Source organism: Mustela nigripes, chromosome 2 (genome assembly GCF_022355385.1).
Source record: "Mustela nigripes isolate SB6536 chromosome 2, MUSNIG.SB6536, whole genome shotgun sequence".
Taxonomy (NCBI): domain Eukaryota; kingdom Metazoa; phylum Chordata; class Mammalia; order Carnivora; family Mustelidae; genus Mustela; species Mustela nigripes.
The window spans coordinates 99,117,915-99,143,675 of record NC_081558.1 but is presented as its reverse complement, the minus strand read 5'-3'; the positions used below and the strand labels follow the sequence as shown (position 1 = coordinate 99,143,675).

At 52.7% G+C, this 25,761-nt stretch overlaps 1 protein-coding gene across 5 annotated transcripts in view; it reads left to right on the top strand.

Annotated features, from left to right (window-relative positions):
- The window catches only part of MYLK (myosin light chain kinase), a 265,356-nt gene that overhangs the window by 167,402 nt on the left and 72,193 nt on the right, over positions 1-25,761 (top strand). For 4 of the 5 annotated variants that reach the window (XM_059391085.1, XM_059391086.1, XM_059391084.1 and 1 more), the window contains 6 exons: positions 6,020-6,157; positions 7,911-8,108; positions 9,085-9,334; positions 14,908-14,979; positions 15,424-16,589; positions 23,734-23,850. In XM_059391085.1, coding sequence (XP_059247068.1) covers positions 6,020-6,157; positions 7,911-8,108; positions 9,085-9,334; positions 14,908-14,979; positions 15,424-16,589; positions 23,734-23,850 — 1,941 coding nt within the window. Of the gene's footprint in view, positions 1-6,019; positions 6,158-7,910; positions 8,109-9,084; positions 9,335-14,907; positions 14,980-15,423; positions 16,590-23,733; positions 23,851-24,225; positions 24,307-25,761 lie in introns of those variants that run through there. The other variant, XM_059391087.1, reaches the window with a different exon arrangement.

The window sequence follows — 25,761 nt, the reverse complement described above, 5'->3', positions numbered from 1 at the left end:
TGGATGGTAGGATGTTTCCCACCAACACCCTCTGTTTACCTCTGTTTATGTGTCTGTGTCATCTGTTTAAGCTCTTTCCCACAATTTCTTGTTCTAATCTGAAATAAGTTTTGAATGAGCTGGAAGCCTGCAGAGGGCCATTTTCAAGGCAAGCTACTCAAAGTGTAAACATGTGTATTTAATGAAAGCTCGGATCCGATCAGGGTGACTGATAAAAGGAGACAGGTGGAGAGAATGCTTCTAAGGAGAAACCCCGAAGTGTTTTTCCTGCTAAACCCGTGGAAGGGGAAGGAAGCACCCAAAGGGAGGGTCACTGTAGTGTCGAAGGAGGGCTGAGATCACAGCCAGCCCCTGGGACAGAGACTGTAGATGCCTCTTAATTTCAAGCCCAAGAGAAGCTAAAGCCTTCGTTCATATCTCCAGCTTTGAGAAATAGCTTATAGAAGTTATTGCATAGGAGCCAATGAGAATGGTAACAAAGTGTATCTGTTGGGAGGGTATTTAACTCTTTCTCTAATTAAGAGCTTTTCAGAAATGAAATACTGAGTTAATACCAGTTCATGTGACTGTTCTAAACCATCAGTGTTTTTAATGAGGAACGTTGTTTTGACAGAAAACAACTAATGATTTAGAAAAGCTGACTTGTCAATTATTTCATTCCCATCACAAGTCCCCTTGTGAATGACCTCCACTTCACAGGTGGAGAGCTGCCGTGGTCAGAGGTAAGGGGCTGCCCACCGCATCAGGCCTACAGCTACTCCGGCCCCGCCGGGTCTCAGGGACGCTGACAGGTTCTCCTTTGCTGCTTCTGCCTCCCCAGAGCAAGAAGTTAATGTGGGGGTTTTCAGAAACAGTTTCTGATGATTTAAAACAGAGCAAAAGTGGCCAAGGAGAAAGACATCAGAGGGTCAGTGGGGGGCTGGGGAGGGTCCTTCCTTTTCCCCCATCTGCCCCCTCTCTGCCCCACCCTCTCTGCTGTTCCTCCCCCTTCTCCAGTCCTGTCACCAGCTTTACTGGATATGGCATCATTCTTGTTGTCGGCAAACTGCTTCTAAGTATTCTTGATCTCAGGTCTTGTCTTTCCTTGGAGGGCAGGCTTGGTCTGTTCCCTTTCTCTCCAGGTGGAACAGGGCACCCAGTAGCTAGCTACTCCGTTAAATGACAGAGTGAGTCTGTGAGTGACTACGGAGTCACTGGCCAGGGGACCGCGTACGAGCGCCCCAGGTGAGTTCACATTCCATCTTTATTTCTAGGCGGGTACATCACAGGAGCTTGGCCCTTCCTGGATCCCAGACAGCAGGTTCTCTCCAGGCTTGGTCTCGGCAGAGTGGCAGGAAGCACAGCTGTGAGGAAACCTGGGGTATATTTAGTCTGGCCCCATTTGAGCAGAGACGTCTGTCTCTGGGTCCTGGGGACCCCTCCCTTGCCACCTGTGTGCCATGGCCTCCCCAGATGAAGGCAGCTCCCAGTGGTAGTTCCCTGGGCCACTGGGGACCTCTTGCCTCAGACTCGGCCCCCCACCCCCGGCTTCAGACCAGGACTATGCCAGACAACCTCCAAAGCTGAAGCCCAGAGGTGCAGCTTTCTAGGGGCACTGGCGAGTCTGGGCATGGACAAACAGTGAGTGAGAGCTCCCACGGGAATCTGGGTGGCTGCCCTTTGTTCTCAGGACAGCAGAGGAGTGTGTCCAGACCAAGCCCCTGGAGGTCACATCAGCCCTGGGATCTTAGCACAGGCCTGCTCCCTTCTCTGAGCCTCAGAGAAGTGGAGATACAACCTGCCTTACCTCTGGGGATGTTGAGGATAACGCTGAATGGGCTGAGAGCATCCTTCAGAATCTTAAAGTGCCAGACCCTGCAAGGCATTGTTGTGACGATGTCCCCTTGTTGGCGGCTGCTCTATGTCCTTCCAGAGTTGTCTGGTTCAACAGCAATGTCCTGGTTTGGAGGATGGCTCTCATCGTAGGTACGGCCGCGTTGAGTGCACCCAACCAAAAAAGGTCAGTTGGGTCAGGAAAGGCAAAAAAAAAACATGAATTTTTATACTTCTTATGTGTCAGACATTGTTCTAGCTGCCTTACATAGGTTGCTGCTTTGAATCATCTAACAACCCTCCGATATCTATCATGCATTATAGTGATGGTGTAGATAGACGTTACACTTATCAACATGGTAGCATCCAGACCTGATAGACTGTGGGTTGGAAAGTTGCATCATGTCAGACAGCCAGAGCTCCAAATTCAGAGCACCACCTTCCATCTGTCTTCTGGTTTCCTCCAAGTCTCTCCAAGAGTGAGCACGAGCGGACACCATAGTGCATAGGCTACAGATGAGACACAGTAATTTGTTTGGCTTTGAAATTCAGTGCAGTCCACACATCTTTCCCTTTCCACTGGCTAGGCCTCGCTCTGCGTTAGCTGTCCTCCCCTGACAAGAGTCTAGGTTGTGGGTCAGCAGATAAGATATCTGCTCTTGTTGGGAGTTTGCCGCCGGAGAAGCATAGTTCCCATACAAGAGATGGTCTCCAGGACATCTGGGCCTTCCCGTCAGAAGGCCTGGGTACGAGCTCTAGGTCTGCCTATGACGCCCTGTGACCTCATGCAGGTCACTTCACCTGCGCATGCTATGGCCTCTCAGGAGAGTGGGTGGTAGGAGCGCGACTAGGGTCTCAGGATGCTAGTGAGGGCTGCTTATCTCAGGCCACTTCCAGAAAACTGCTTTTCTCATGGCTCATGGCTCCGTAATCCCAGTGCAAAGTGTGTTTGTGGGAGGGCTGGTTGGTTTCTCACCCGGTGAAGAATTTGGGGTGGTTGAATGCTAGGCATGACTCAGCCATTCCCTAGCCAGGACTCTGTCACACTGATCCCATGCGACCCAGTCTGTAGGTCTGAGGTCAGATTCATTCTGCCCCCTTGCTTCCAATCATTTCCCTTTACCCTCCTTCCAGGCCTGGGGTGTGGGGAACACAGGGCAGGTCTGGGACCGTGGTGCCATGGGACTCCCATGTCTCCCAGGCCGGGCGCCCACGGAGCAGTCCTCCTATTCATCTGTCTCCTGGAGGGGTTGCCACCGGGTTGTTCTCAAATTATTTTACATATATCCCAGGAGAGTTTTAAGCTATGCATCTGTATTCCTAACAGTATTTACCTCGGGTCATGTAAAAACAAAACAAGTCTGCAGTCCTTGGGTGAGGGCCCCATCTCTGTTTGTTTGCAGCTTATAACCCACAATAATGCCACCCGGGCAGGTAAGACTGAGTCAGTGCCTGTGCCAGCTTCACACAGAAGGTCTCAGTGGTGTTGAGTAGACCCACAAAGTGTGTTCACATGTTCTCTCTTTAAAGCTCCCAAAGCCCAGGGATTATATTGTTATTACCCTAAACACAGGTGAGGCCCTTGAGTTTAAGACAGAGGCAGTGACTTGCCCAGGGCCAGATCTGAGAGATGGTAGGGGCCACGGAGGTGCGCCGGCAGCTCAAAGGAGTGTTTGATGTTCCTGCAGCACATAGGAACATAGGAATGCCCGTCTATGTGGACCTCTAAAACTGGGGACTGGCTGAGGTAACAGAGGAGCAGGAACAGGGCGGGGGAGGGGGTGGATCTAGAAGAGCAGAAACATTCTGTCCTCAAGTCTTAGTCCATGCAGGACAGGAAATTTCTCAACTCTCCTGAGGCATCCTGCTTTCCTGGCCACTGCAGCCTAGGCAGAGTAAGGAGATGTCCGCACTTCCGGTTCTGGGCCTCCCCGAGCCCACTCCCAGGGCCTCGGGTCAAGGGCATGTCTGTGTAGCTATCCCTCTGACAGAGGCAGGGATGCTGGGGGCTGGGGCGGAAGCAGCACCAGGACCTGAGTGCACATCCCTGGTCTCGGACTCTGGGTTTACCCTGTCTCCGTGCCCTTCACAATGCACTTGCCTCTGGGGACAGTTCCCTCCAGCATCCTGAGCCTTCTCAGCATCTCCCATCCTCACTCCCAGAGGCTGCGCCCGGAGAGCTCTGCAGTGGGCCCTGTTTTGTTTTTTAGTGCCAAAAGACAGAAACTCAGTAGCAAATGTGGAGTTTGATTTTTCTCAGGTGTATAAAGCACAGTGGAGATGTATCCCCATGGCTGCTGGCTTTCCAGAAATTTGGTCTATGTGGCCCTTGCTAATAAGAACCCAAAATACCAGAGTCCCTTTCCCCCAAAACTTAGAGTTTAAGTTAGAGATATCGTTAGAGGAGATTAAGAGGAAAGCCGTCTCCCTCCCTACCCCTGCCAAAACACAAAAACAAAAAAGCTCCAGAATGATTAAAGGTCAAAGCCACTCGGCTCCCAGGGCAAAGGGCAAGATCAGAGACTGATTAGCCACGAGCTCGTCCTGCACCAGGGCCATCCTGCGTGGGTGATGCTAGCTCAGCCACTCTGCTGCCCCTTCCCCCTCCTCCGGCTCACACAAGGCAGGTCTAGGCCCAGCCTGGGGGGTACTCCAAGAACAACAGAAAGCCTATTTGTAACCCCACCTCCCTGGAGAACTGAAACAGGTGAGTGGGTCAACACTGAACCCAGAGAATTGTTCTAGCTTTTGTCTCAGACTAGCTGGTTTACTTCCACCTTCCCTCTGAGATTTTCTTTCCCCAGTTTTCACTAAGATCCTGTTGATGTACAACAAACTGCGTATATTCATGGTGTTTAATTTGAAATCTTCACCCATGAAAACTTCACCCAATTTTAAGAAATGAACTTTTCCATCAACCTCAAATGCTTCCTGGTGCCCCTTTACAATCCTTCCCCATAAACCCCAGGCAACCGTAGATCTGCTTGCCCGGTTGCCCTCCCTAGGTTTTGCATTTTGTAGAATTTTATATAAATGGAATCATCCAGTATGTGCTCTTCCTTTGGCTTCTTTTGTTCAGGGTCATTTTTGTGATTTCTCTGTTGTAGTGTCTCATGTTAGTCTGTTTCTTTTTATTGCCGAGTCCTATCCCACTGCATAAATATGGCTCAATCTCCTCACTCGTCAATGGCCACTCAAGTTGTTTCCAGTTTGGGGCCGTCAGAAATAAGGCTGCTATGAACGTTTGTGTACAAGTCTTTGTATGGATACATGCAAAGAAATCCTTCTACCCCTGTGCAAATACCCAGGGGTAGAAGGATTGGATCATATGGTAAATGCATGTTTAACTTTTTAAGAAAGTGCCATGCTGATTTTAGAAGGGTGTGTCCCGTGCGCGGGAGGGCAGCGTGGGAGAGGTCCTGGCGCTCCACATCCTCACCCACACCAGGGCTAGGGGTGGCCAGTCTTTTTAATTTGAGTCCCTCTCGTGAGTGTGGTATCTTTTGGCTTTCTTGAGGGAACTAAAATCTTATGGAAGGGTGTGTAGTCTCACACGGCCATAGGAAATGACAAGGAAGCTCTTCGCTCTGGTTTATGAGAGGCAACAAGATACGCAGGTAAATGAAAAAATAAGATGACCATCAGTGCATAGAGTGCACTATTGTTTCTATAAGAGAAGAAAATGGAAGAATATGCCTATTTGCTTGTGTGTATTATATCTGTAGACCATCTCTGGCAAGATGAACCAGAAACTGAAAATAGGTTGCCTCTGGGGAGAGGAGCCTGATGGTCACAGGTCAGGGGTGGGTGGAAGAGAGACTACACACGCTCTCTAGTACTTTTAAAATTTGGTGCCATGGGAGCGTAGCATGTATTTAAAAAGGTGAGTGAAGTTAAAAAAAAAATCTCCTAAGGTGGCAGGTTTTGAAACTCTCCGGAGGAAGCAGAGCCTTGGCTAGGCTTGGCCCTGCAGAAGCCCCTCCTCTCCCTGTTCCCAGGCACAGGCACCGGCACACCAAGCAGAGAAAGGGGCTCACTGCCTTCCTATGACCTCCAGCCCCTCTCCACGTGTCCCACCTGTTAGCACCTTCCTTCTCTGGTGGAAGCCCGAGCCTCGACATAGTTGATTGCCCGGCAGTCATCAGGTCCGTGTTTGTCGAATGAATAAATGACTGTTCCCCTCCCCCCTCTGTTGTCTGCTGCACAGAAAGGAAGAGTGACAGGAAGAGCGGGTCCCTCCTGCCCGCAGCTCCCAGCAAGCCTGTCGCACCGGTATTCCTGCAGGGCCTCTCCGACCTCAAAGTCATGGATGGAAGCCACGTCACCATGACAGTCCAGGTGTCAGGTCTGTCTTTGCATCTCTCTCCTTGGGGTTGATGTGAAAACGGGTATGGTTGCCGTGTACACATTGCTCTCCCACATTCTGCTCAGATCATCCCCCAACCAGAAAGTCAGCAGCACAGGACTCTCAGTGGAGCCTGCTGGTCCCTCTTTTTTGCTTCCTCTGGGCAGGATTTTCCAGATTCAAGGTTAATTCAAGGTGGTCCAGAGGAAGATGACCACAGCTAGTGGGGTGGTGATTAGTGGGGAAACATAATGGGGTCACCTTAGCTGGAAGATTTTGAACACTGGTCCAAAACCAGCTGATGTAAGAACTTCCCAGATCTTAGAAGATACCCTATTGCTCTGCTCAAGTTTAAAGTGAGAAGATAGAGAAGAGGTCCTTCTAAAACCACCAGGTGACAAGAGCATGTTGACCACCAGCTCAGTGTGAGCTGTCTCAGTTCCCACTAGAGGCCAGCAAAAGAAGCCCGGGGACTCTGCTGGCACAGACTTACTAAACCAGCTTGTGCCCAAGCATATCCAGAGTGTCCTATTCATTGCTGACTACTGATCAGTCTGGAGGCCGCTCTCCTGGGCTTTAGTTCATCCTGAGCTGCAGAAATAATAAAGATGAGCAGTGGGGAAATCAATGGGCTTCCCCTTTCAGGATCCGCATGCACCCCCACACACACCTGCAGGCCTGAGGCACCCCCATGACAGTCCCAGGCTGAGGCCTGGCTGCCTCCCCTGTCCATACTCCTCAAACTGACAGAAAGCAGAGGCGCTCTGCTCCTGGGCTCCCTATCCATGCTGGCTACCCCATCAGAGGTGACCCCACTCTCTCTGTGCTCGAGAGAGAGCCCGACACCACACAGCCTCCATCCTCCTCAGGAAGCGGAGTGCAATGCTACCGCAGGGGCAGCTCTCTCCGGTGGCCATTGTTTTATGTTCCCCACCCCAAACTGCTAGAATCTACCCAGGAGAGCAGACAGATAAAACCTGAAAACGCTCTCCACCCTGAGCTGTGTTTGCAAACTTGGGTGAGCTGGCGCCCATGACCGCCCTCAGACGCAACCTTTGTATGGTGGCAAAATGAGATGCTAAGTGACTTTTCCTCCTGGTGACAATTGACAGAGAAGGGACAAGGAGGTCGCCGTGGCATTGCCTGGAGGTGTGTGTGTGTGCTGTGTGGGGCGGAGCAGAGCAGGGAGCGTTTGCACTTCACACCCAGAGAGCCAGTTACCGTATTCCCGAGCAGCTTGAGTTTTGATATTTTTTCACTTCCCGTCCTTTCTGGTTTCCGCAAATCTGCTGTTAAATAATTATCATGAATATGCATTGAACACTTTCCTTGTGCCAGATGCTCTTCTGATTTGCTAAAGGTTTTATTTATTTATTTATTTATTTATGTTGGTGGAGCAGAGGGCGAGGGAGCAGACTCGCACTTAGCATAGAGCCTGATGTAGGGCTTGATCTCACGACCCTGAGATCCTGACCTGACCCAAAAATCAAAAGTTGGACATTTAACCAACTGAGCCACCCAGGCATCCCTCCATTCTGCTATTCTAGTGGGCTGTTCTGGGGGACTGTATTCTTTTACTCAATCCTCCCAACAAACCTATGTAGAAGATAGGGTTAGATTGTTTTGCGGATGGGGACACTGAGGCATAGAGAGATTTGTATTTCGTACAGCGTCACACTATTAAGGGCAAAGTTGCTCCGTGTCCCAGGGAACCCACCTCCTGCTGGGTCTGCCTGCCCTGTCTCCCCTCCAGGGAACCCACCCCCTGAGGTCATCTGGCTTCACGATGGGAATGAGATCCAGGAGTCAGAAGACTTCCACTTTGAGCAGAGAGGCACTCAGCACAGCCTCTGTATCCAGGAAGTGTTCCCAGAGGACACAGGCACATATACCTGTGAAGCCTGGAACAGTGTCGGAGAGGTCCACACCCAGGCGGTGCTCATGGTGCAAGGTGAGGCTGCGGGGCTGTCGGGGGTGGGGGCAGGTGGGGGTGGGAAAGCGGTGGTGCTGCCATAGCAGGCCAGGCCATCCAAAAGCACCCTGGAGGTTAGGTAACCATGTGAGCTTACTTGGTTTCCCCCACGGCCCCTGTACTCCTCTGGTCCCATTCCAGCCCCCAGGGCCAGCTCCCCAGCTCCATCTCAGGCCCCAGTTGAGTAGCACCGCTGTGTCCTGGAGCCTTCTGAAGTCCTTGCCCTCTCTGGGTCATTGGTGACGAGCTGCATAGAGTGCTAGGAGAGAAATCTTATGATATACTTAACAGTTAGGGAGTGAGAGTTTTTTTCCCCCTTTATTGAAATATCATTAACATACAATGTTACATTAGCACAGTGATAGCTTTTGAGGTGAACTGTGGCCTCTTTGGGTCCTTGCCTTTAGAGAACCTGTATTTAAGAAGAGAGACCAGGAAAGGATACATAAAGCAAATGTCAACTCAAAATTATGCACGTCTGGGGCACCTGGGTGGCTCAGTGGGTTAAGCCTCTGCCTTCGGCTCAGGTCATGATCTCAGGGTCCTAGGATCAAGCCCTGCATCGGGCTCTCTGCTCAGCAGGGAGTCCGCCCCCCCATCTGCCTCTCTGCCTACTTGTAATCTCCATCTGTCAAATAAGTAAATAAAATCTTAAAAGAAAAAATTTATGCACGTCTCATTGTAGATCAATTGCCCCTAGTCTGGTGAGTTTGGCTATCTCCCCTGGCTTCAGATATATAATACCGTCTTGTCAGTGTTATCCTCAGAGAACATACGCAAGATAGATTTGCCATGAGAACGATGTGCTGTAACTGTATATCCAATAAAAGTGATCTCTGGACCAGCTGTTATTTGGGTAATGTGCAGTCTTTGACCCATACCGGCTGGGAGAGCCCAGTGGACCCTGTCTGCTGAAAGGCCCTCCTCTCTAATTCAACCCTTTGCCGACTTCCAGAGCCTCAGGATGGTACCCAGCCCTGGTTCATCAGCAGGCCTCGCTCAGTGACAGCCTCCCTGGGCCAGAGTGTCCTCATCTCCTGTGCCATCGCTGGGGACCCCTTCCCTACTGTGCACTGGCTGCGAGACGGCAAAGCCCTCTCCAAAGACACTGGCCACTTCGAGGTGCTACAGAATGAGGGCGTGTTCACACTGGTTCTAAAGAATGTGCAACCTTGGCATGCCGGCCAATATGAAATCCTGCTCAAGTGAGTCCACGCGTCCGTCCTGCCTCCCCACTACCCCCCCACATTCCTCCCTCCTGTCAAAGTTCCCACCCGGGGTTAGGAAGCCCGTGGAAACCCAAAAGTAATGTGGGGCTGGGCTTCAAGGGAAAAGAAGGGCAAGCCCAGTGCTGCCAACAAGCTTTCATTTCTCCTGCTTCAACGCGAAGGTGTTGACTGAGATCCTGAGCTCAGTTCCCCAGAGTCCTCTGTCTTACTCCATCCTGGCTTTTGTTCCCCTATATGGACAGTCTTCCTGCTGGCAGGTAGACTGTCTATATAGAGCCCAGCTGGGGATAGTCATAAAACATGAAACTCCCAACTGGTGTGTGGAGAATATGAAAGAGGGAAGAATGGATTAAAATTGGGAAAGCTGTAGGATTGAGGGAGTGTATTAGTTACCTATTGCTGTGTAACAAATTACCCCAAAACCAAGCAGCTTAAAATGACAGTTATTGTCTCGCAGTTTCAGTGGGTTGAATGATTTTTACAGGGAAGTTGTTGGTAGGGACTGTAGTCTCTGAACACTTGACTGAGGCGGGAGGGTCCACTTCTAAGATGGCTCCCTCATAGGACTGTTGGCTTGAGGCCGGAGCTCCTTGCCATGTGGACCTCTCCATAGAGCTGCTTGAATGACTTCATGACATGGCAACTGGCTTCCACAGAGCTCGTGATCCTGGGAGGGAATAAGCTACAATCTGCAGTGTCTTTTGTGATTTCCCCTTAGAGGTCACACATTATTACTCCTGTGTATTCTGTTTGCTAGAAGTAAGTCACTAAGCCGTATTAGGTGCCATCTCTTGGAGAGGCGAGTATCACAGAATTTGTAGACATTTAAAACTACTATAGGGAGGTTAACTATGCCCATTCCTCCCCCCAACCGCTTCCTGTTTAAGGTTTTCTAGATTATATGGGAAAGTAAGCTCCATGAAGATACACTGCTTTGTTCCCAGTGCCTAGAACAGTGCCTGCCCAGAGTCAGCCTTCACTGTTTGTTAAATGAAAGTGATCCAGAAATGTTCTTCTACCTTGAAAATGCTCTAACTCTTAAAATCCCATGCCAGCCCTGGGTTGACAGAGACAGAGCGCCAGCCCTTCGGGTTGCTGTAAGCACTGAGGAGTGCTCGTCTGACCTTGACCCTGCAAAGAGGATGTGGTGCCCCATGACACATCTGTCTGGAGCTGCCCTGGCTCAGGTGCAACCCTCTTTGCAAGGGGCTTGCTCCCCTGGATAAATCATTTCCCTGTACTCAGCACATTGTGTTCGAGGCTCTGAGCTACATGCCATGTAAAAGCTACTGCCATGATTGAGCCCTGTTCCCATAATCATGACAAAACCCAGGGTATGGCCCACCACTTGAGTTCTTTCTGGGTATGCGCTTTATGCTTGTTATCAGTTAGCTTTTGATGCATAACAAAATACTCAAATATTTAGTGGATTTATAAAAAAAAAAAAAAAAAGTTGTCATTTATCATTTCTTTAGATGTACCAGGAAGTTCTGCCTAGCTGGGTAAGGTTTGGCAAATCTCAACTGAGCTAATGCCGTGTATGTTGTCTGCTGTGGAGATGGTTTGTGGACTGGCTGGTCATCCTGCAGGACAGGACAGAACACACCAGCAGCCTTTGTCTTACACCCAAACCAGTTAGTATTGGGAAGGCACATCTGCCTTCAGAATAGAGAAGAGACACACTCTTCCTCCCCTAGGCCAGTACTAATGGTAGAAACGGGCGACACATGAGTCTGGAGCTAGTCTGCATAGAAGGAGTCGTGCTACGGGACAATATTCACATTACTTAAGCCAAACATCCTAGAAGAGAGAAGCTCCTTGTGGGATTTTGAGGACAATAGGCAGAGGTTCAGCAAATGAGTAAAGGCTTGGCTGTCGAGGGCACGTTGAAGCTCTGAGCTGGAAAGGGTAGGGAAGAGCAAAGCAAGGGCTGTGGGAAGTCTGCCAGGCCTGAGTGGAGGGTTGCACTGGGAGGTCGGCAGGCAGACTGTCTGGGCCCAGCTGGGGACAGTCATAAAACTTACGCTGTCCCAGCTGGAAGAGACTTCAGAAGTTATCTAGCCGACTCATCGTTTAATGATGGGGGGAAGCAAGGTCTCAGGGTCATGGATTTGCTCGTGGCCGCCCAAAAGCAAGTCACAGAGCCCAGACTGGAACCCTCATCTGTTTTAATCAGATTCTCTCCCTTTCCTTTTTTCTCCCAAGTGCATGGGAACTTGGGGAACCCAGGAGGTTGCCCCGGAGTCTCCATTCACTCGGTCCTTGCCCCTCTCCTCTCCCCAACGTCCAGCCTCTTCGTTCCTTGGGGTTGCTGTTGCCGTGGCCTTGGCTCTGTCCTCAGCTGAGGAGCAAGTCAGGGAAAAGTTCTCCTGCGGAATATGTGCCAGGTCTTCCAGGAGGCCCATTCCCCTCCAGCTTTTCTCATCCTGACAGAAATCAGCCCTAGACCCAGGACAGAATGCCTTTCAAGGAGGGAGACCAGATAGCTGGGAGGAAAACGGGGTTGGGAGGGGGGGGGGGTCCTATCTGTCCCTGCTACAGCTGTGGCTGGATGGCTTCTGCCTCCCCTGCCTTAACGCTTGTCTCCTGAACTAAAAGAGGAAATGTCAAAAAGTCAGTTCCAAATTCCAGCTGAAATATTTTAAAGATTGAGACTTGCCAGGAAATTAGTTCTTTAATTTTACATGTAAAACCCATTCCAGGGGAGGGTGATTCAGAGTGGGACAGGGTCCAAGGCTTTGTAACAAAAGAGTGGGCTTCTCATTCAGGATTTGGGAGGCAGGAGTAGAAAGGGTTTCGTTACTTTGTAAAAGGCGCAGCCTCTGGGGTCTTGGCCCCATATATTCTCTTTGGTAGCACCTGGGCTGGGTATGGGGCCGCATCCTCAGCCCTGGGCCTTACTTGGTAACTGAATATGTTGATACAGATCCCAAAGATGGTCTCAAAAGGCTGTTTGGCTGGCTAGATTATCTGGTATGTAGGTCCCAGGTCAAAGGCCTTTCTGACCTGGGTAGACCTTGTTTGAACCCATGATTTGTCCAACAGAGATTTAAGTTTATGGCTGCAGAAATGGTGACCCTACCTTAGTGGGCCAGCCATGGTATCCCAAGTTCTTCATCTCTGTCTGCCTCTCAGACTTCCCCAGGCCTGGAGATGGGTCAAACAGCAAGCCACCTGTGCTCCCTCCTTAAGGGCAGGCGGTGGACAGCAACAGAAGCTCTCTCCTCCTCCCCCATGGGGAGCTAGAGCTCACTCCAGCTCAGGGGACAGGCTGCCCCACCATTTAAAGCCTCTGGTAGGTTCGGCTGGGGTAAAGCATGGCCTTCTGGTTGGTGTCTGCTCCTGATTTTTGCATCCAGCTGCGTCGTACCTGTGGCAGGAGGAAACTCAGCTGGGGCAATGTTGGAGAGCACAAGTGGGGAAAACGCGGCCGTTGGCCTCCTGGCCTTCTGCTTCTCACCAGTCGTGGGCCCCACACCCTGTGTTTGAAAGAAAAGCAGGGAATGAATGGCCTCATACTGGCCAGTGGCCTGGCAGAAGTGGGGTGCCAGGGAGCTTGGCCTCACCCACAAATGACCTCCTGTGTTTATTCTACAAGTTGACCCAAAGCCCTTCTGTGAGCCTTCTGTGCCAGGTGCTCAGGATGTCCTGAGGGCCTCTTAGCCTTCCCAGGGCCTGGAACCAAGGAGGCACCTGACTTCTGTTTGCTGAGCAAAGGAACAGCCAAGGGCCCCTTTCAACTGTCCAGACCTTGAGGCTCCCTGAACCTTGAATCGATGCCCCTGAGAGCCTGAGCTTTGACAAAGGTGGCCAGGAGGGGACCCCAATAGATGAGAGGAGGGTTGGAGGACAGCACAGATCAACCTCTCCTTGTTTCAAATGGGTCTCCCTGCTTGGGAATGAGCGGCAACCCCCCCACCCCAGGTCTCCTGCAAGTCGTCTGCTATGCTGTGGTGTGGCAGTGGGTGATCTAGACCTCGCCCTCCACAGGGAGGGAGGCCAGGCAAGGTAGAGAGCCACATATATCAGCCAGGACTGTGTAAACACATGCTTGGGGGGCCATCCGTGGAGGGATGACAGAGCCTGTGCACATGTTTCCAGATGCGTCCCTGCAGGTGCAGTTGGCGAGCAGGTAAGGCCCCGTATCTGCACATATCCATGTGTGCTGTTGATGGCCGCGTCCACACAGAGGCATGCGCATGCGCACACACGCACGCACGCACGCATATTACACACCCCACAGGAGACTGGTACTGATGAGCCCTGCAGGGCAGAGGGGGGAAGGTTACAGCTCCGGGATTCAGGGAGACCTGGGTGTCCATCCCTTTTCCTGCTGGTTGGCTTTGTGAACTGAGGCCAATGACTTAACCTTTAGAAGCCTTGTTTTCCTTATAAAACCAGTGCTGGCTTTCCAGAGATGTCATGAGATGCAATGAGACGGATTATGTAAGGCACCTGTTGCAGAACTTGGCTCGTTTGTGGTAGGATCTGAGGCACGTGCTGGGCCCCGCAGTGCCAGTAAGATGGTTACACAGTGGGGAATGAGTAGGAGAGCCTGCGATGCCCAGCACAGCCTCAGAGAAACTCCCGAGTCTCCTTCCTGAACCTTTCAAATGGACAGAATGGTGCTCCATACCTCACTGGTGCATTGTAGGCACAAAAACGAAAGGTGGAGGGCCCTGTCTCTAATGGGAGGTTCTCACCATGAAGAGTCGCCTCTGGCTCTCGGTCCTACCCACCCCACCCCTGACTTTCCCCCTGCCTGGACAACCTTGGCTGGTCAGAGCTCAGAACCGCCAGCAGATGGCAGCCATGCAGGGTGGGAGGGCTGCGCAAGCAGGCCGTAGTACTCCCTGAGCAGGGGCAGAGGAGCTTCGGTTAGCCACACACCACAGGGACACTAACTTTTAACAGTGGGTTGAAGACTCCAGAGCCCTCCCCATCTGAAGGAAGGAGAGAAAGGGTCACTCCTGCAGGAAGACACCTGTTTGGTTTTTAGCTGATGGGGAGGGATGGAAGAGTGTTTTCACTTCTTGAGCAGGGGAAGGACCAGTTGGCGGGGGAGACCCTGTGCAGAGAGGACAGAACCACCTCTGTACAGAGGGAGCGTGGAGTCAGACTCAGGTCACCACACGGAGCTGCAGGGACTAGACCAGCAGCCCCATCACACCCTGGCAGGTGTAGACTTCAGTGTTGAGTGATTGTATTTAAATTGAGTGATTGGATTATTTTTGTAATATACTTAGAGAAAAGTATTCCTACTTCTGCATGTCCGTCTAAGCTGTTGTCCAGAAGGCTTTTTTTCCCCTTTTTATACAAAAGCTGGGGTGGGGAGGAAGGTGACCAAAGCGGGACAGAGCCTGCCCTAGATCGAGGTCTTGTGTGGGTATTTGGGGTCACAGCTAAGCCCATGGCCCCCTCTTTCCTGGAGTAAACCGGCCAGCCTCTGGCTGAGTTCCTGCCTGCCCCACCCTCCTCGAAGCCCTGGGCTGAGTAAGGCCCTTGGCCCCAGAGCCTCTTGATATGTATCCATCTCTCAAATCCTTCAGGAACCGGGTTGGCGAATGCAGTTGCCAGGTGTCACTGATGTTACAGAGCAACCCCACCAGAGCCCCCCTGCGGTGAGTGCCCCCAGGAGGTGCCCGGCCAGGCCCCCAGGCCATCTACCCCCTCCACTTCCCTCTTGGGCCCTGCAGGCCCAGCCCAGCAGCCCCAGATTATTTGTATCCTCCAGCAGAGGCTGCTGAGCCAAGAGGGAGAGATTGGAAAGGGAATGAGGGAGGGAGAGCAGGGGAGGAGAGGGGGGTGAATTATTATTTTATTTTATTTTTTTTGCACACACCCTTATAAGGCTACTGAAGTCATTACCGATGTAACAAACCAAGTAAGCAAGCAAGAGCCTCTCACCAATGTTCCCTTCTATAAACACAGCCTGGTCAGCCCCAACCTCCCCTTCCCCCTCCCCTCTACCCTCCCTCCCTCAGGGATTTGCTCTCCCCTGACGTTCTTTCTTACCCAGCCCCTTTTCCTCTTGCTACTTTCCTTTTTCCCTTCACTGGTTGCAGGGGGAGGGAGCCTGCCAGCTGTGAGGGCCTCTGCAGCCAGGGAGCCGGTGCTGATGGTGGTGGCCGTGACTGCTATGGGACCCTGAGGCCCGGCTGGCCTGCGAGAGGGCAGGGTTGGCCGGAGGAGGAAGACGGCGAGGACGTTCGGGGGGTGCTAAAGAGGCGCGTGGAGACTCGGCAGCACACGGAGGAGGCCATCCGCCAGCAGGAGGTGGAACAGCTGGACTTCCGTGACCTCCTGGGGAAGAAGGTGAGTACCAAGACCGTGTCAGAAGAAGACCTCAAGGAGATCCCAGCTGAGCAGATGGATTTCCGCGCCAACCTGCAGCGGCAGGTGAAGCCGAAGACGGTGTCAGAGGAAGAGAGAAAGGTGCACAGCCCTCAGCAGGTCGACTTCCGCTCGGTCCTAGCCAAAAAGGGGACTCCTAAGACCCCGGTGCCTGAGAAGGCGCCGCTTCCCAAACCTGCCACCCCAGATTTCCGCTCGGTGTTAGGCAGCAAGAAGAAATTACCAGCAGAGAACGGTAGCAACAACGCTGAGGCCTTGAATGCCAAGGCAGCAGAAAGTCCCAAGGCTGTGAGCAATGCCCAGCCTTTAGGGTCCCTGAAACCCTTGGGCAATGCCAAGCCTGCTGAAACCCTAAAACCTGTGGGCAATGCCAAACCTGCCGAGCCCACGAAACCCGTGGGCAATGCCAAGCCTGCTGAGACCCCAAAACCCATAGGCAACGCCAAGCCTGCTGAGACCCCAAAACCCATGGGCAACGCCAAGCCTGCTGAGACTCCAAAACCCATGGGCAACGCCAAGCCTGCTGAGACCCCGAAACCCATAGGCAATGCCAAGCCTGCTGAGACCCCAAAACCCATGGGCAATGCCAAGCCTGCTGAGACCCCAAAACCAGCTGGGAAGGAAGAACTCAAGAAGGAGGTTAAGAATGATGTGAACTGTAGGAGGGGGCAAGCAGGAGCCACAGATAATGAAAACAGGTCAGAGAACCAAGGGACAGCCCCAACCTTCAAGGAGAAGCTACAAGATGTCCGTGTGACAGAAGGCGAGAAGCTGCTACTCCAGTGTCAGGTGTCCTCTGACCCCCCAGCCACCATCACCTGGACACTGAATGGAAAGACACTCAAGACCACCAAGTTCATCATCCTCTCCCAAGAAGGTAACAAGGGCGAGGGCTGGGGAGAAGTGGGCTCTGTACCAGGTCCACTGCAGGCTCCTGGAGCTTTGGGCTTGTGGACTGCTGCTCACAGCCCAGAGTCTGGGCTGGAATGCCAGCCTCTGTGCCCCCTTCCCTGACAGGAGAGGTGCCCTGCTCCGGGCCCTCGGGCACACACTCCATCACTGGGCAGTGAGAGGTGGGTGTCTGGTCCTATGGCACATGCCTGGGCCTTGGCATCTGTCCGGTGAGATGCTTCATGGCAGCCCCAGCTGTGGCTCCTCAGGGAAGCCCTAGGCCTGAGCTAGAGCTTCACGGCTCTGACATGGAAGGGGTTCTGTTTGCAGGCACAAGGGGACTGGAGGGCCAGAGCCCTCCCAGGGCTCAGAGCTGAGAGCTGCTTTCGCAGTGGGATTTTAAGTTTGGGGAGGGTGTACAGTGACAGGTTGGCACAGGATTGTGATTTGGGGTCAACAACAATTTAAGTCTTGATAACATTGTGGGTTTGAAAGGATCTGTGGGGGAAAGCCAAAACCCCAAACAGCCCCTACGGCACACTCTCCTGGGCGGACAGAGCCACTTGCTTCCTAATTTGGATGAGACTTTTGTTTGCTGGTATTTCACATTCTTGGGTTGTGGGGAGAAGGGGGGGCCACTAAATGCTGACATCTGGGGCCTTTGGGGGTCTGGAGTTGTCAGATGGGCCAGTTTATACCTAGAGAAGAGATGGGGGTAAGAGGGGCATTTTCCCTGGACCTTCAATTTGGTTTGAAATGTTTCAGCCAAGCATCCCAAGCCTGTATGGGAGCTCCCTTTCCGGCAGACTTCCCATACACCACTCTTGTGGCCAGTGCTGGAACAGAGCCTGACCTGAGCTAGGGGCTGATACTGGTGGCTCTGGACAAGGGCAGGGTACAAAGTTCCCCAGGAGGTGGCATTTTACCCTTAAGGGGTGGAGGGCGGCAGGCAAGAAGAGGCCCAAGTGGACAGGTCCTGTGCAATCGGGATCAGCGGAGCTGTCAGAAACTCCCCACACCATGCTGCTCCCCTTTCTGTCTGCTGACTGCACCCCCCACCGCCCCTCCTTCATCAGGCATCCTTCCTTCCTCCTGAAACCCAAAGGAAGCATTTGAAGAGAGCACTGTCCCTCTCAGCCCACGATGAAATTTCTGTCTTCATTCTGCAACTCAGACAGCAAATCAGGAAGAGCTGAGCATTTGAATCTAAGCGCTAGAAGATTCAGGGGAAATTGACCAGGAGAGAGAAGATGCTTTCTTTTCTGCTATTGTGCTTATAGGAGAACTTTTCTCGTGTGGCTATATCTCCAGATTGGTAGGGTCCTCCAGAAGGCATACCATGCTCCTCCCTGCCTCTGTTAGCTTAGCCTCCCTGTGGTCCACACACAGGTGGGCATGGGGGATTGCTACAGTGGGGTGAGCTGTCTGGGCCCTTGGATGGCACACCTTCCCTGTCACCCCTGTGGGCTCCTCCCAGTTGGAAAGCCTTTGGTAGAACCAGTCTGAGACTTTGACTGGGAGGGTCTCCCAGGTTACCCCGTGGTACTCTCCAGGTAGGATGAATGGTGGGCAGGTGCCCGTCCCTGGGACATATGCACAGTGGGAGGGAGAACTGTGCTTACACCCTCTTCAGGGAAACTGATGTTGGGACAGCTGAGGACAGTGCCCTGAGCCATGCAGCTGCCGTGAGACCTGTGTCTCAGGGCCTGTAGAAGCATTCGTAGCTGCTTATAAACCATTCCCTCAGCAGAGCAACGGGAGCAGACCTCAGCCCTGGTCTCAAACACACGCCTGAGCCATGGCCTTGAGTCTGTGGCATCTGCTGTCACTGAGCATTCAAGGGCTATTCCAGTATCACCTCCCACAGAAACCAGCTCAAAGGGGCAGTGTAGGTCCAAATCAGAGGAAGAAGACATGATTGAAAGAAGGCCAGCACAAGGAAAGGATATGGGAAGGACTAGGAGCAGAGAGACAGCCCCGAATTCAGTTCCTAAAACATACTCTAAATATTTGTAATTCTCCTTTGAAAACCAAGAATAGCTTGCATGAATTGAACACTGTGCGCCAGACTCTGTCTGAGGCTCTGACAGCCCGTTTCACAGAGAAGTACACTGTCTTGCCCAAGGCTGCTCAGTTAGGTGTCAGAGCTGGGGTCTGAACGTAGGCAGTTGAGTTCTGACGTCCAGACCACTAAGCTCTATTACCTCTTAGCCCCTTCTTGTCAGATGTCCGCACACCAGTGCGGCTGAGAGAGCTTTCAGGACCTGCTCACCGGCAGCGTTGTCCAGCCAGGGAAACTACTCACGTCTGTCAACTCCTCAACCCTGCCAGTAGTTGTGAAGAGGCTGGGAGACTGGTGGGGCCCTCTGGGCCTGCCTAGTTTCTGGTATTTTCACTGTAGTGGAGGACGCAGGCCTTGACAGGGACCGGTCCGCCTTGCCACAGTAGGGAGAGTACCTCGTCTGAAAATACCAGCCCTGTTTTCTGTCCGTCCTTTCTCCGGAGGCTCACCCTCCAAGTCTTCCAGAGCCTGGGTTAGACCCGGACCCCAGGGAGAAAGCCCATCTGGAAGCCTTATCCGTGACCTCTTCCGCAGGCCCCCTGCCAGAAGCCAGGCACGCGGAGAGGTGTGAGTAGATGTGCTCTCCACAGATCTGGAAAGAGGGGACACACACCCCCAGTGATAAACCTATTCCACGCAAGTGGCCGAAGGTGAGCTGGGAGGCATAGGAGAAGAGGGAGCTGAGTGCTGGGGCCGCAGGAAAGGCTGGTGCTGAGTGAGCCAGGCTGGGGCTCCAGGAGACCTATGGGCTTCCCAGGCAGGAGCTCCAGCAGCAGCAGAGGTGGGCCTGCTCACAGCACGGGAGGGCTGGAGAGGAAGGCAGGGCCCACAGTCTCCTAGGTCGTGCTAAGGAACTCAATTCTGGAGGCACTAGGCAGCCACGTAAAAGCTTGGAATGAGGAGCAGTGCACATAAAGCTGGGGGCTTAGGGGTTTTGATTGTGCCCAAAGACAAGTAAAGAGCCTATTGAAGAGGTGGAGGAGTAAAGGGGACTGGACTAAGAAGGTAGCCATGGCACAGATAGGAAACAACCAGTTCAAGAAGCAAGGACAGAGTTAGGAGAACCTGTTGCCTAGCTTGGGAGTAGGGGGCGGATAAAGAAGAGGAAGGAGCGGAGGACCCGTGTGCCAGAGTCTGGATGACTGGGGTCATACTTCTAGGGGTATCCATGGCAGTCAGCTGGTGGTTTGAGGTGGTCTGGAGGGGAAGGTGGAAGGGATAGCTAAGGGGTCTCTCCGTCCTCACACTGCCCTCAGCACCCTCTCTACCAACCCCCACCCCTCAGCTGGGAATCCTTCTTGCTTCAGTGCACTGCCCTGTGCTGTCAGCTCGTCTAAGAACAAACCTGACTTCTTCCGCTCTCCTTGCCAGACTGTTGTCACTAGCCTTTGGCCATAAGAGACTCCTGCGCTCCCCTCCCCCACCCATGGGCATGTACAGCCACATACCTCCTGCTAGTGGATGCTGTTTACAGGTTCACGAGGCTTCTCGGAGTCCTGTAGCTTGGATAGGGCTCATAGCCTGCAGGTCCCCCAAATCATGGTCATGTCCACCCCATTTAGCATCAAGGAGAGCAGAAGAGGTGTGACAGGAGTCCGCTGGAGTGGACTGCTAATTTGCGGGGGCGGGGAGGGGGGCACGTGGAGATACCCTTCCCCTCTCTGCATTCCCAGAGCTGCAGGGTAGATGGTGTCCACTTACAGTGGCTGGGCCTGCATGGGGACTGCACCTGAGCTCCTCAGGCTTTGGCCTTGGCCTTGACTGAAGAGTGGGAGGGATGGCCAGTGAGCCAAGGGGAACTCTGTGCTGCTCCTGAGAAGCAGTTTCATCTTTATGCCCTATTTCCTGTCCCCAGGCCAGGCTTCTCTCCTGGCAAACATTGCTCCCACTCTAATGAGAATTCACTTTTGTTGCTGTTGTCAACAGATGATTCATTTTTAATCACCTTTGGTGTGGGATCTGGCAAAGACTTTTTAAAAATCTATGGAAGTTCATTCTGTAGAACACTAGGATTTATGCAACCCCTACTGTGTGCAGGGCAGTATTGTGTATGCATAATCCGTTTGAAGAACTCTGAGGTCGGAATTGTTTCCTTTCAGAAACTCTATGGTCAGGGCTCCTGGGGGGGCTCAGCTGGTTAAACCTTTGGCTCAGGTCATGATCTCAGGGTCCTGGGATTAGGCTCCCTGCTCACTGGGGAGTCTGCTTCTCCCTCTCCCTCTGTTCCTCTCCCTAGCTTGTCCTCGCGCGCTCGCTCTCTCTCTCAAAAGAAAAAAAAAATCCTATATGGTCTTTTTCAGTGGTAGGTTATATGTGACTAAATGTTCCTTTCTCTTGCATAGATCCTCCCAGATCACCTGCTATAAAAAATGTGCCCTGGTTGTTCTCAGAATGGCAGATTTTTTTTTTTCTTTTTTCTTTCTTTCTTTTTTTTTTTTTAACTGTGACTGCATTCCAGGCTCAGGAAGAACATTCATAATAGACACAGTCACTGCCCTCTGAGAACTAGTGGGGGAGACAGACATGCATTTCAGCAATGGCCTTGGGACACATGTTTGGATAAAGGGAAACTCAGGGCACAGAAGAGGGCCGTCTGTGGCTGGGGATGCTTATGGGTGACAGGGAAGGCACCATCCCTGAGGAGGTGACCTGGAGCTGAGTTGTGCTGTCCAGACCTCCTAGGGGACCAGGTTAGGGAGGCACCGCTCACTGAGGGCCTCCTCAGAGCATAGCCTTCAGGACTTTGAGCCACCTTCACCCCCCTGCCCCCTCCCACACACCCCTCTTCCCACACACTTGGAGCAAGATGGGAGATCTTCAGACCCTATGCCCCCAAGAGGCTCTCTCAGGGACAGTTCAAGCTGAGGCATTTATTGGATCTCTGATTCTGTGCTGCCTGCTCCCATCCCCCTCACCTCCCTCTCAAAATTCCCCGCCAGGCTGAGGCTTCTCTAAAAAGAAAAAGAAAAAAAAAAAAAAAAACTCTGGGAAAGGGTTTTTTTCCTGGAGGTCAGGAATAAGCTGTCCCACAGGAAATACCAGATTTTTCAATCTGGGCTAGCCTGCCTGGGGGCCCCTCCCCCAACCCACGCATGTGGCCAGGGGTCCCGGCTTTGGGCAGAGGGAAGAGCTCCCTGCTCTGCTGCGTTCCTGGCTGAGGGGCTGAGAGCTGTGGTCTAAATGCCCAACTTCTGGCAGGCTCACCACTGTCTCAGCAGTTGGTGCCATTTGGGCTTATGGCTGAACCTGGGGCCAGGGCTGGTCTCGGGGGGGTGGGCGTCGGTGCTGAAACTGAAGGTCCGGCAGGGATTCAAGCGGAATATTCACCAGGAGGGAAGTGTCTGCTCACAGAGCCTTAGCCTCAGACTGAAGGGCGGTGACAAAAGGGGGTATGTTTCCTCTAAGCCTCAAATTCGGGGACCAGAGGTCATCTTAGCATCTTCCTGTCCTCCCAGATGAGTAGAAGCCTCTCTCTAGAGAGGACCGTTCCCTCCAACCCAGATTCCTGTGCTTCACAGTCTCACTCCCATGATGGATTTCCTAAAAATCCAGCCTGAGTCCTTTCTGGTTCAGCGTCGGCAAAGTCTGTCTCCTAAGGGCAGTGAGCAGAGATGGCGACTCGATGTCCCCCTGGGTGGGAGAACGTAGGGAGGCCTTTCCTGAGAAATGGGCTCTGTGTAAGTAGGAGGGAGGTGGTGGTTAGCACGACATTTCCCTGTTGAGGGTACTACCCAGGTGCCAAGAAGCAAAGGGAATTAGTATGCCTCTGCTGTCCCTTCTGGCCTTAGTGAGGTTCTCTGAGTATCCTTGTATCTGTTGGTCAAGTCTGGGGATCTGCCTAATGGGGGTGAGGGTACTTTTTGAGATCCGTGCCTTTTGGCCTCCCTTCTGGCCATGCTGCCCCGCATACACACCTGGGATTCACACTGCTCAGCCCACCCAAGGCCTAGAGTTTGTGCCAAGCCACTGGCTGGGGGAGTAGGAGATGGAGGAAGTGAGGTGGCCGAAGCCAGTAGCTCCAGGCAGCAGGCTGCAGCAGTCCTGGCTCTGTCCTCTTCCTTGTGTGATGACTGCTGCCCTGACAACAGGGGCAGCTTTGGGCAGAGAGCCATGCTGTTGGCTTGTTTGTGTGTCTGAAGGCAGGAGCTAGGGTGCCACTGCCCTCTTGCCTGGCCCAGCGGTCCTGGCCCTCAGCTGGACTTTCCTGCACCCTGAGGGAAATCCCCCCAGGGGGTATCCCACAGAAGTAGCCAGAACCCTGCTTCCTGTGCCTGCCCAGCCTGACTTGTCCTTCCCCCAACCAGGACAGAAGACAAGTGTGCTGGGCGTGGGGAGACCCGTGAGGGAAGAAAGGCTTCACTACCACTCTCTGAGGCAACCAAAAGACGGTGTCCTGAAGGGAGGCCACCCTAGATTGCCCCTCTCTCAGACCAGTGCCCCTGGTTGGCCGTGCTTCTCAGCTCACATACCATTCCTGAGAAGCCAGCCCCAGGACGCCAGGCTATAGATACCCTCTCCTCCCAGCAGACCGCCCCCACCCTAGGTCAGTGCCCCTGCTGGGCAGGGACTCCTACCTTCCCTCACCCGCCTCTTTGTTCAGAACTCCCGTCTCTAAGATGCATTCCCAGAATAATGACTGTAACTGGGTGTCGCCTTTGCGCCTGCCACTCTGCCTGACACAGGTCCGTAAACGTGTGCCTGGGACCGCTCGTCTCTCTTGGTGGCATCGCAGTCTGAGGCTCGTGGTCTATCTGCTCCTTCCACTGTGTGGGAGGCTCTCCCAAGGCAGACACGATCCCACCGTCTTCTTCGGCACCTTTCCGTGATGTCTCCCTAAGAGAGCTCTCTGGGAGGCAGGAAGAAGGTCCCGGGAAGGAATATATTGGACCTGGGCTATCAGCAAAAAAGTACCCTACCTTTGGGAAGGAAAGAGGGTTTGTTCCCACAGGACCCCAGACTTCTGGACTTCCAGAGGTTGTCCATGTGAATAGCCCTCCCCTGCCACATTCCAGGTGCCATATCGGGCTTGTACCTGCTCCCATCAACCGTTCTCCCTCTTCCTTCCTAGGCTCACTGTGCTCTGTCTCCATCGAGAAGGCACTGCCCGAGGACAGAGGTTTATACAAGTGCATAGCCAAGAATGGCGCCGGCCAGGCTGAGTGCTCCTGCCAAGTCACCGTGGACGGTAGGTCATGCCCACCCCTCACTGCCACACACAGAGTCCCACTCCTCAGCTCTTCCCTTGACAGCCGTGCCTTGACAGAACTGCCTCCAAGACTGCAATCCCTCCCGTAGGCATTCGCTTTGTGGGGTCAAGCCATCATTTGCAAACAGTGAGACAGAAAGGAGAATGGGGAGCACCAGTTGATGGCCCTGTGTGAACTTGCAGCCTGCCCTTGGCCGACAGGAGGGGCTACTCTCCTGTTTGTCCCCCCTACCCCGTCCCCAGTCCTGACCCCCACACGTAGAGCCTTGCTGAGCAAGGAATCCAGGCACAGGGCAGGAGGAGAAAAAGACACACCCACAGGAAAATGACATAGTATTTCACAAGCGGCAACAAGCCAGTGTCCGTGCTGGCAGGTCAGCCCTACGGTGAGGACGGAGTGGCGGGAGGTCCATGTGGGGACACTTCCTCGAGGAGGTGAGTTGAGGCTGCGTCTCTGGGGTAGAGGGGGCAGGCCCACCTCTGTGAGGAGAAAAAGTCACCGTAATTCAGCAGAGGGAGAGGAGGAGACATGTGGGGGTCAAGGGCTCCCAGGTCTGAATGGAGTTTCTGAGTGAGGAAAGGCTGAGGCCAGACTATGTTCGTGACTCTTTCTCTACTGGGTCTGGAGTTAAGCAGTTGAGCTTTGGAAGCAGAACCAGCCTTGGGATGATAGAGGCTACAGCCCTCATTTTAAAAGGGAGACCAAGGCCGTGGAGAAGGAAAGCATCCTGCTCCAAGTTCCCTGGTCCAGCCGAGGCCAAGCCAGGGCCAGAACCCCATCTTGGGCCTTCTGATCCCTTCCTTATTATCTCGTTACTTGCCTGGAACTGTCGAAAAAGATAGTGTGGGGGAAATCCTTTCTTACCCTTGAAATGCCTGGTTAGTAACTATGAGTGACACGTGAAAAACGAGCGTCCAAATAAGGCAACTCAAAGGCTTTGTTGTTCTTCTGACTCCGGAATATAATCACTTGGGTTATGAAGTTCCATCCTGTTTCCCTGCTATTCCCCAAGATGCGGACCCTGAGTCCCCATTCTCAGCTTTAGAATCAAATTTTGTGGCCATGAAAATCAAGATTTGTGATCGATTAGGAATGGGAGAAAAGAAAAAGAAACTGTATTTTTTTTTTTTTTAAAGAGCCTTGAAAAGAGACATTTTAAAAAAAATACAGTGGTAAAACAGATTCAGTAGTCAGTAGCCAGCCGCAAAGGTGAGATGGCAGAGGATTGTGTGGGTCTCCCTGGAGTTCTGTGCTGGGTTTGTCACCAGGGCTCTGAGTCTCCAGAGCAGATTTGGTAAACCCACGTATGGTCTGTTCAGAGTGGGGCTCAAAACCTATGTTTTGCGGCTTTTGGTAGGGGCTGCTGCTGTCCAGTACTCCCATGTGTGCCCTGGCTGTCACCCTCCCAGGTCAGATTCCTGCTTCTTTTTTTTCTTTTTTTTTTTTAAAGATTTTATTTATTTATTTGACAGACAGAGATCACAAGTAGGCAGAGAGGCAGGCAGAGAGAGGAGGAAGCAGGCTCTCCGCTGAGCAGAGAGCCCGATGCGGGGCTTGATTCCAGGACCCTGAGATCATGACCTGAGCTGAAGGCAGAGGCTTTAACCCACTGAGCCACCCAGGCGTCCCCGATTCCTGCTTCTTTTAAGACAGGTGCCACAGTTTAAAAAGTGTTTCTGGGAACGTGACCCCAAAAGCCTGTTTCTACCAGCCCGCACTTGGGACCCTTGCAGGATCCGACCAATCTAGAAGGAAGCCCAGGCTGCTCCTGAGGGTATCTGCTTTTGGAATCCTTGGACTCTTCGGGTCCTATTTACATGGCTGGCTAAAGGGAGGATAGTAATTCATTCTCCTTATCTGCGAAATGTCAGCACCTTTTTGAGAAACAG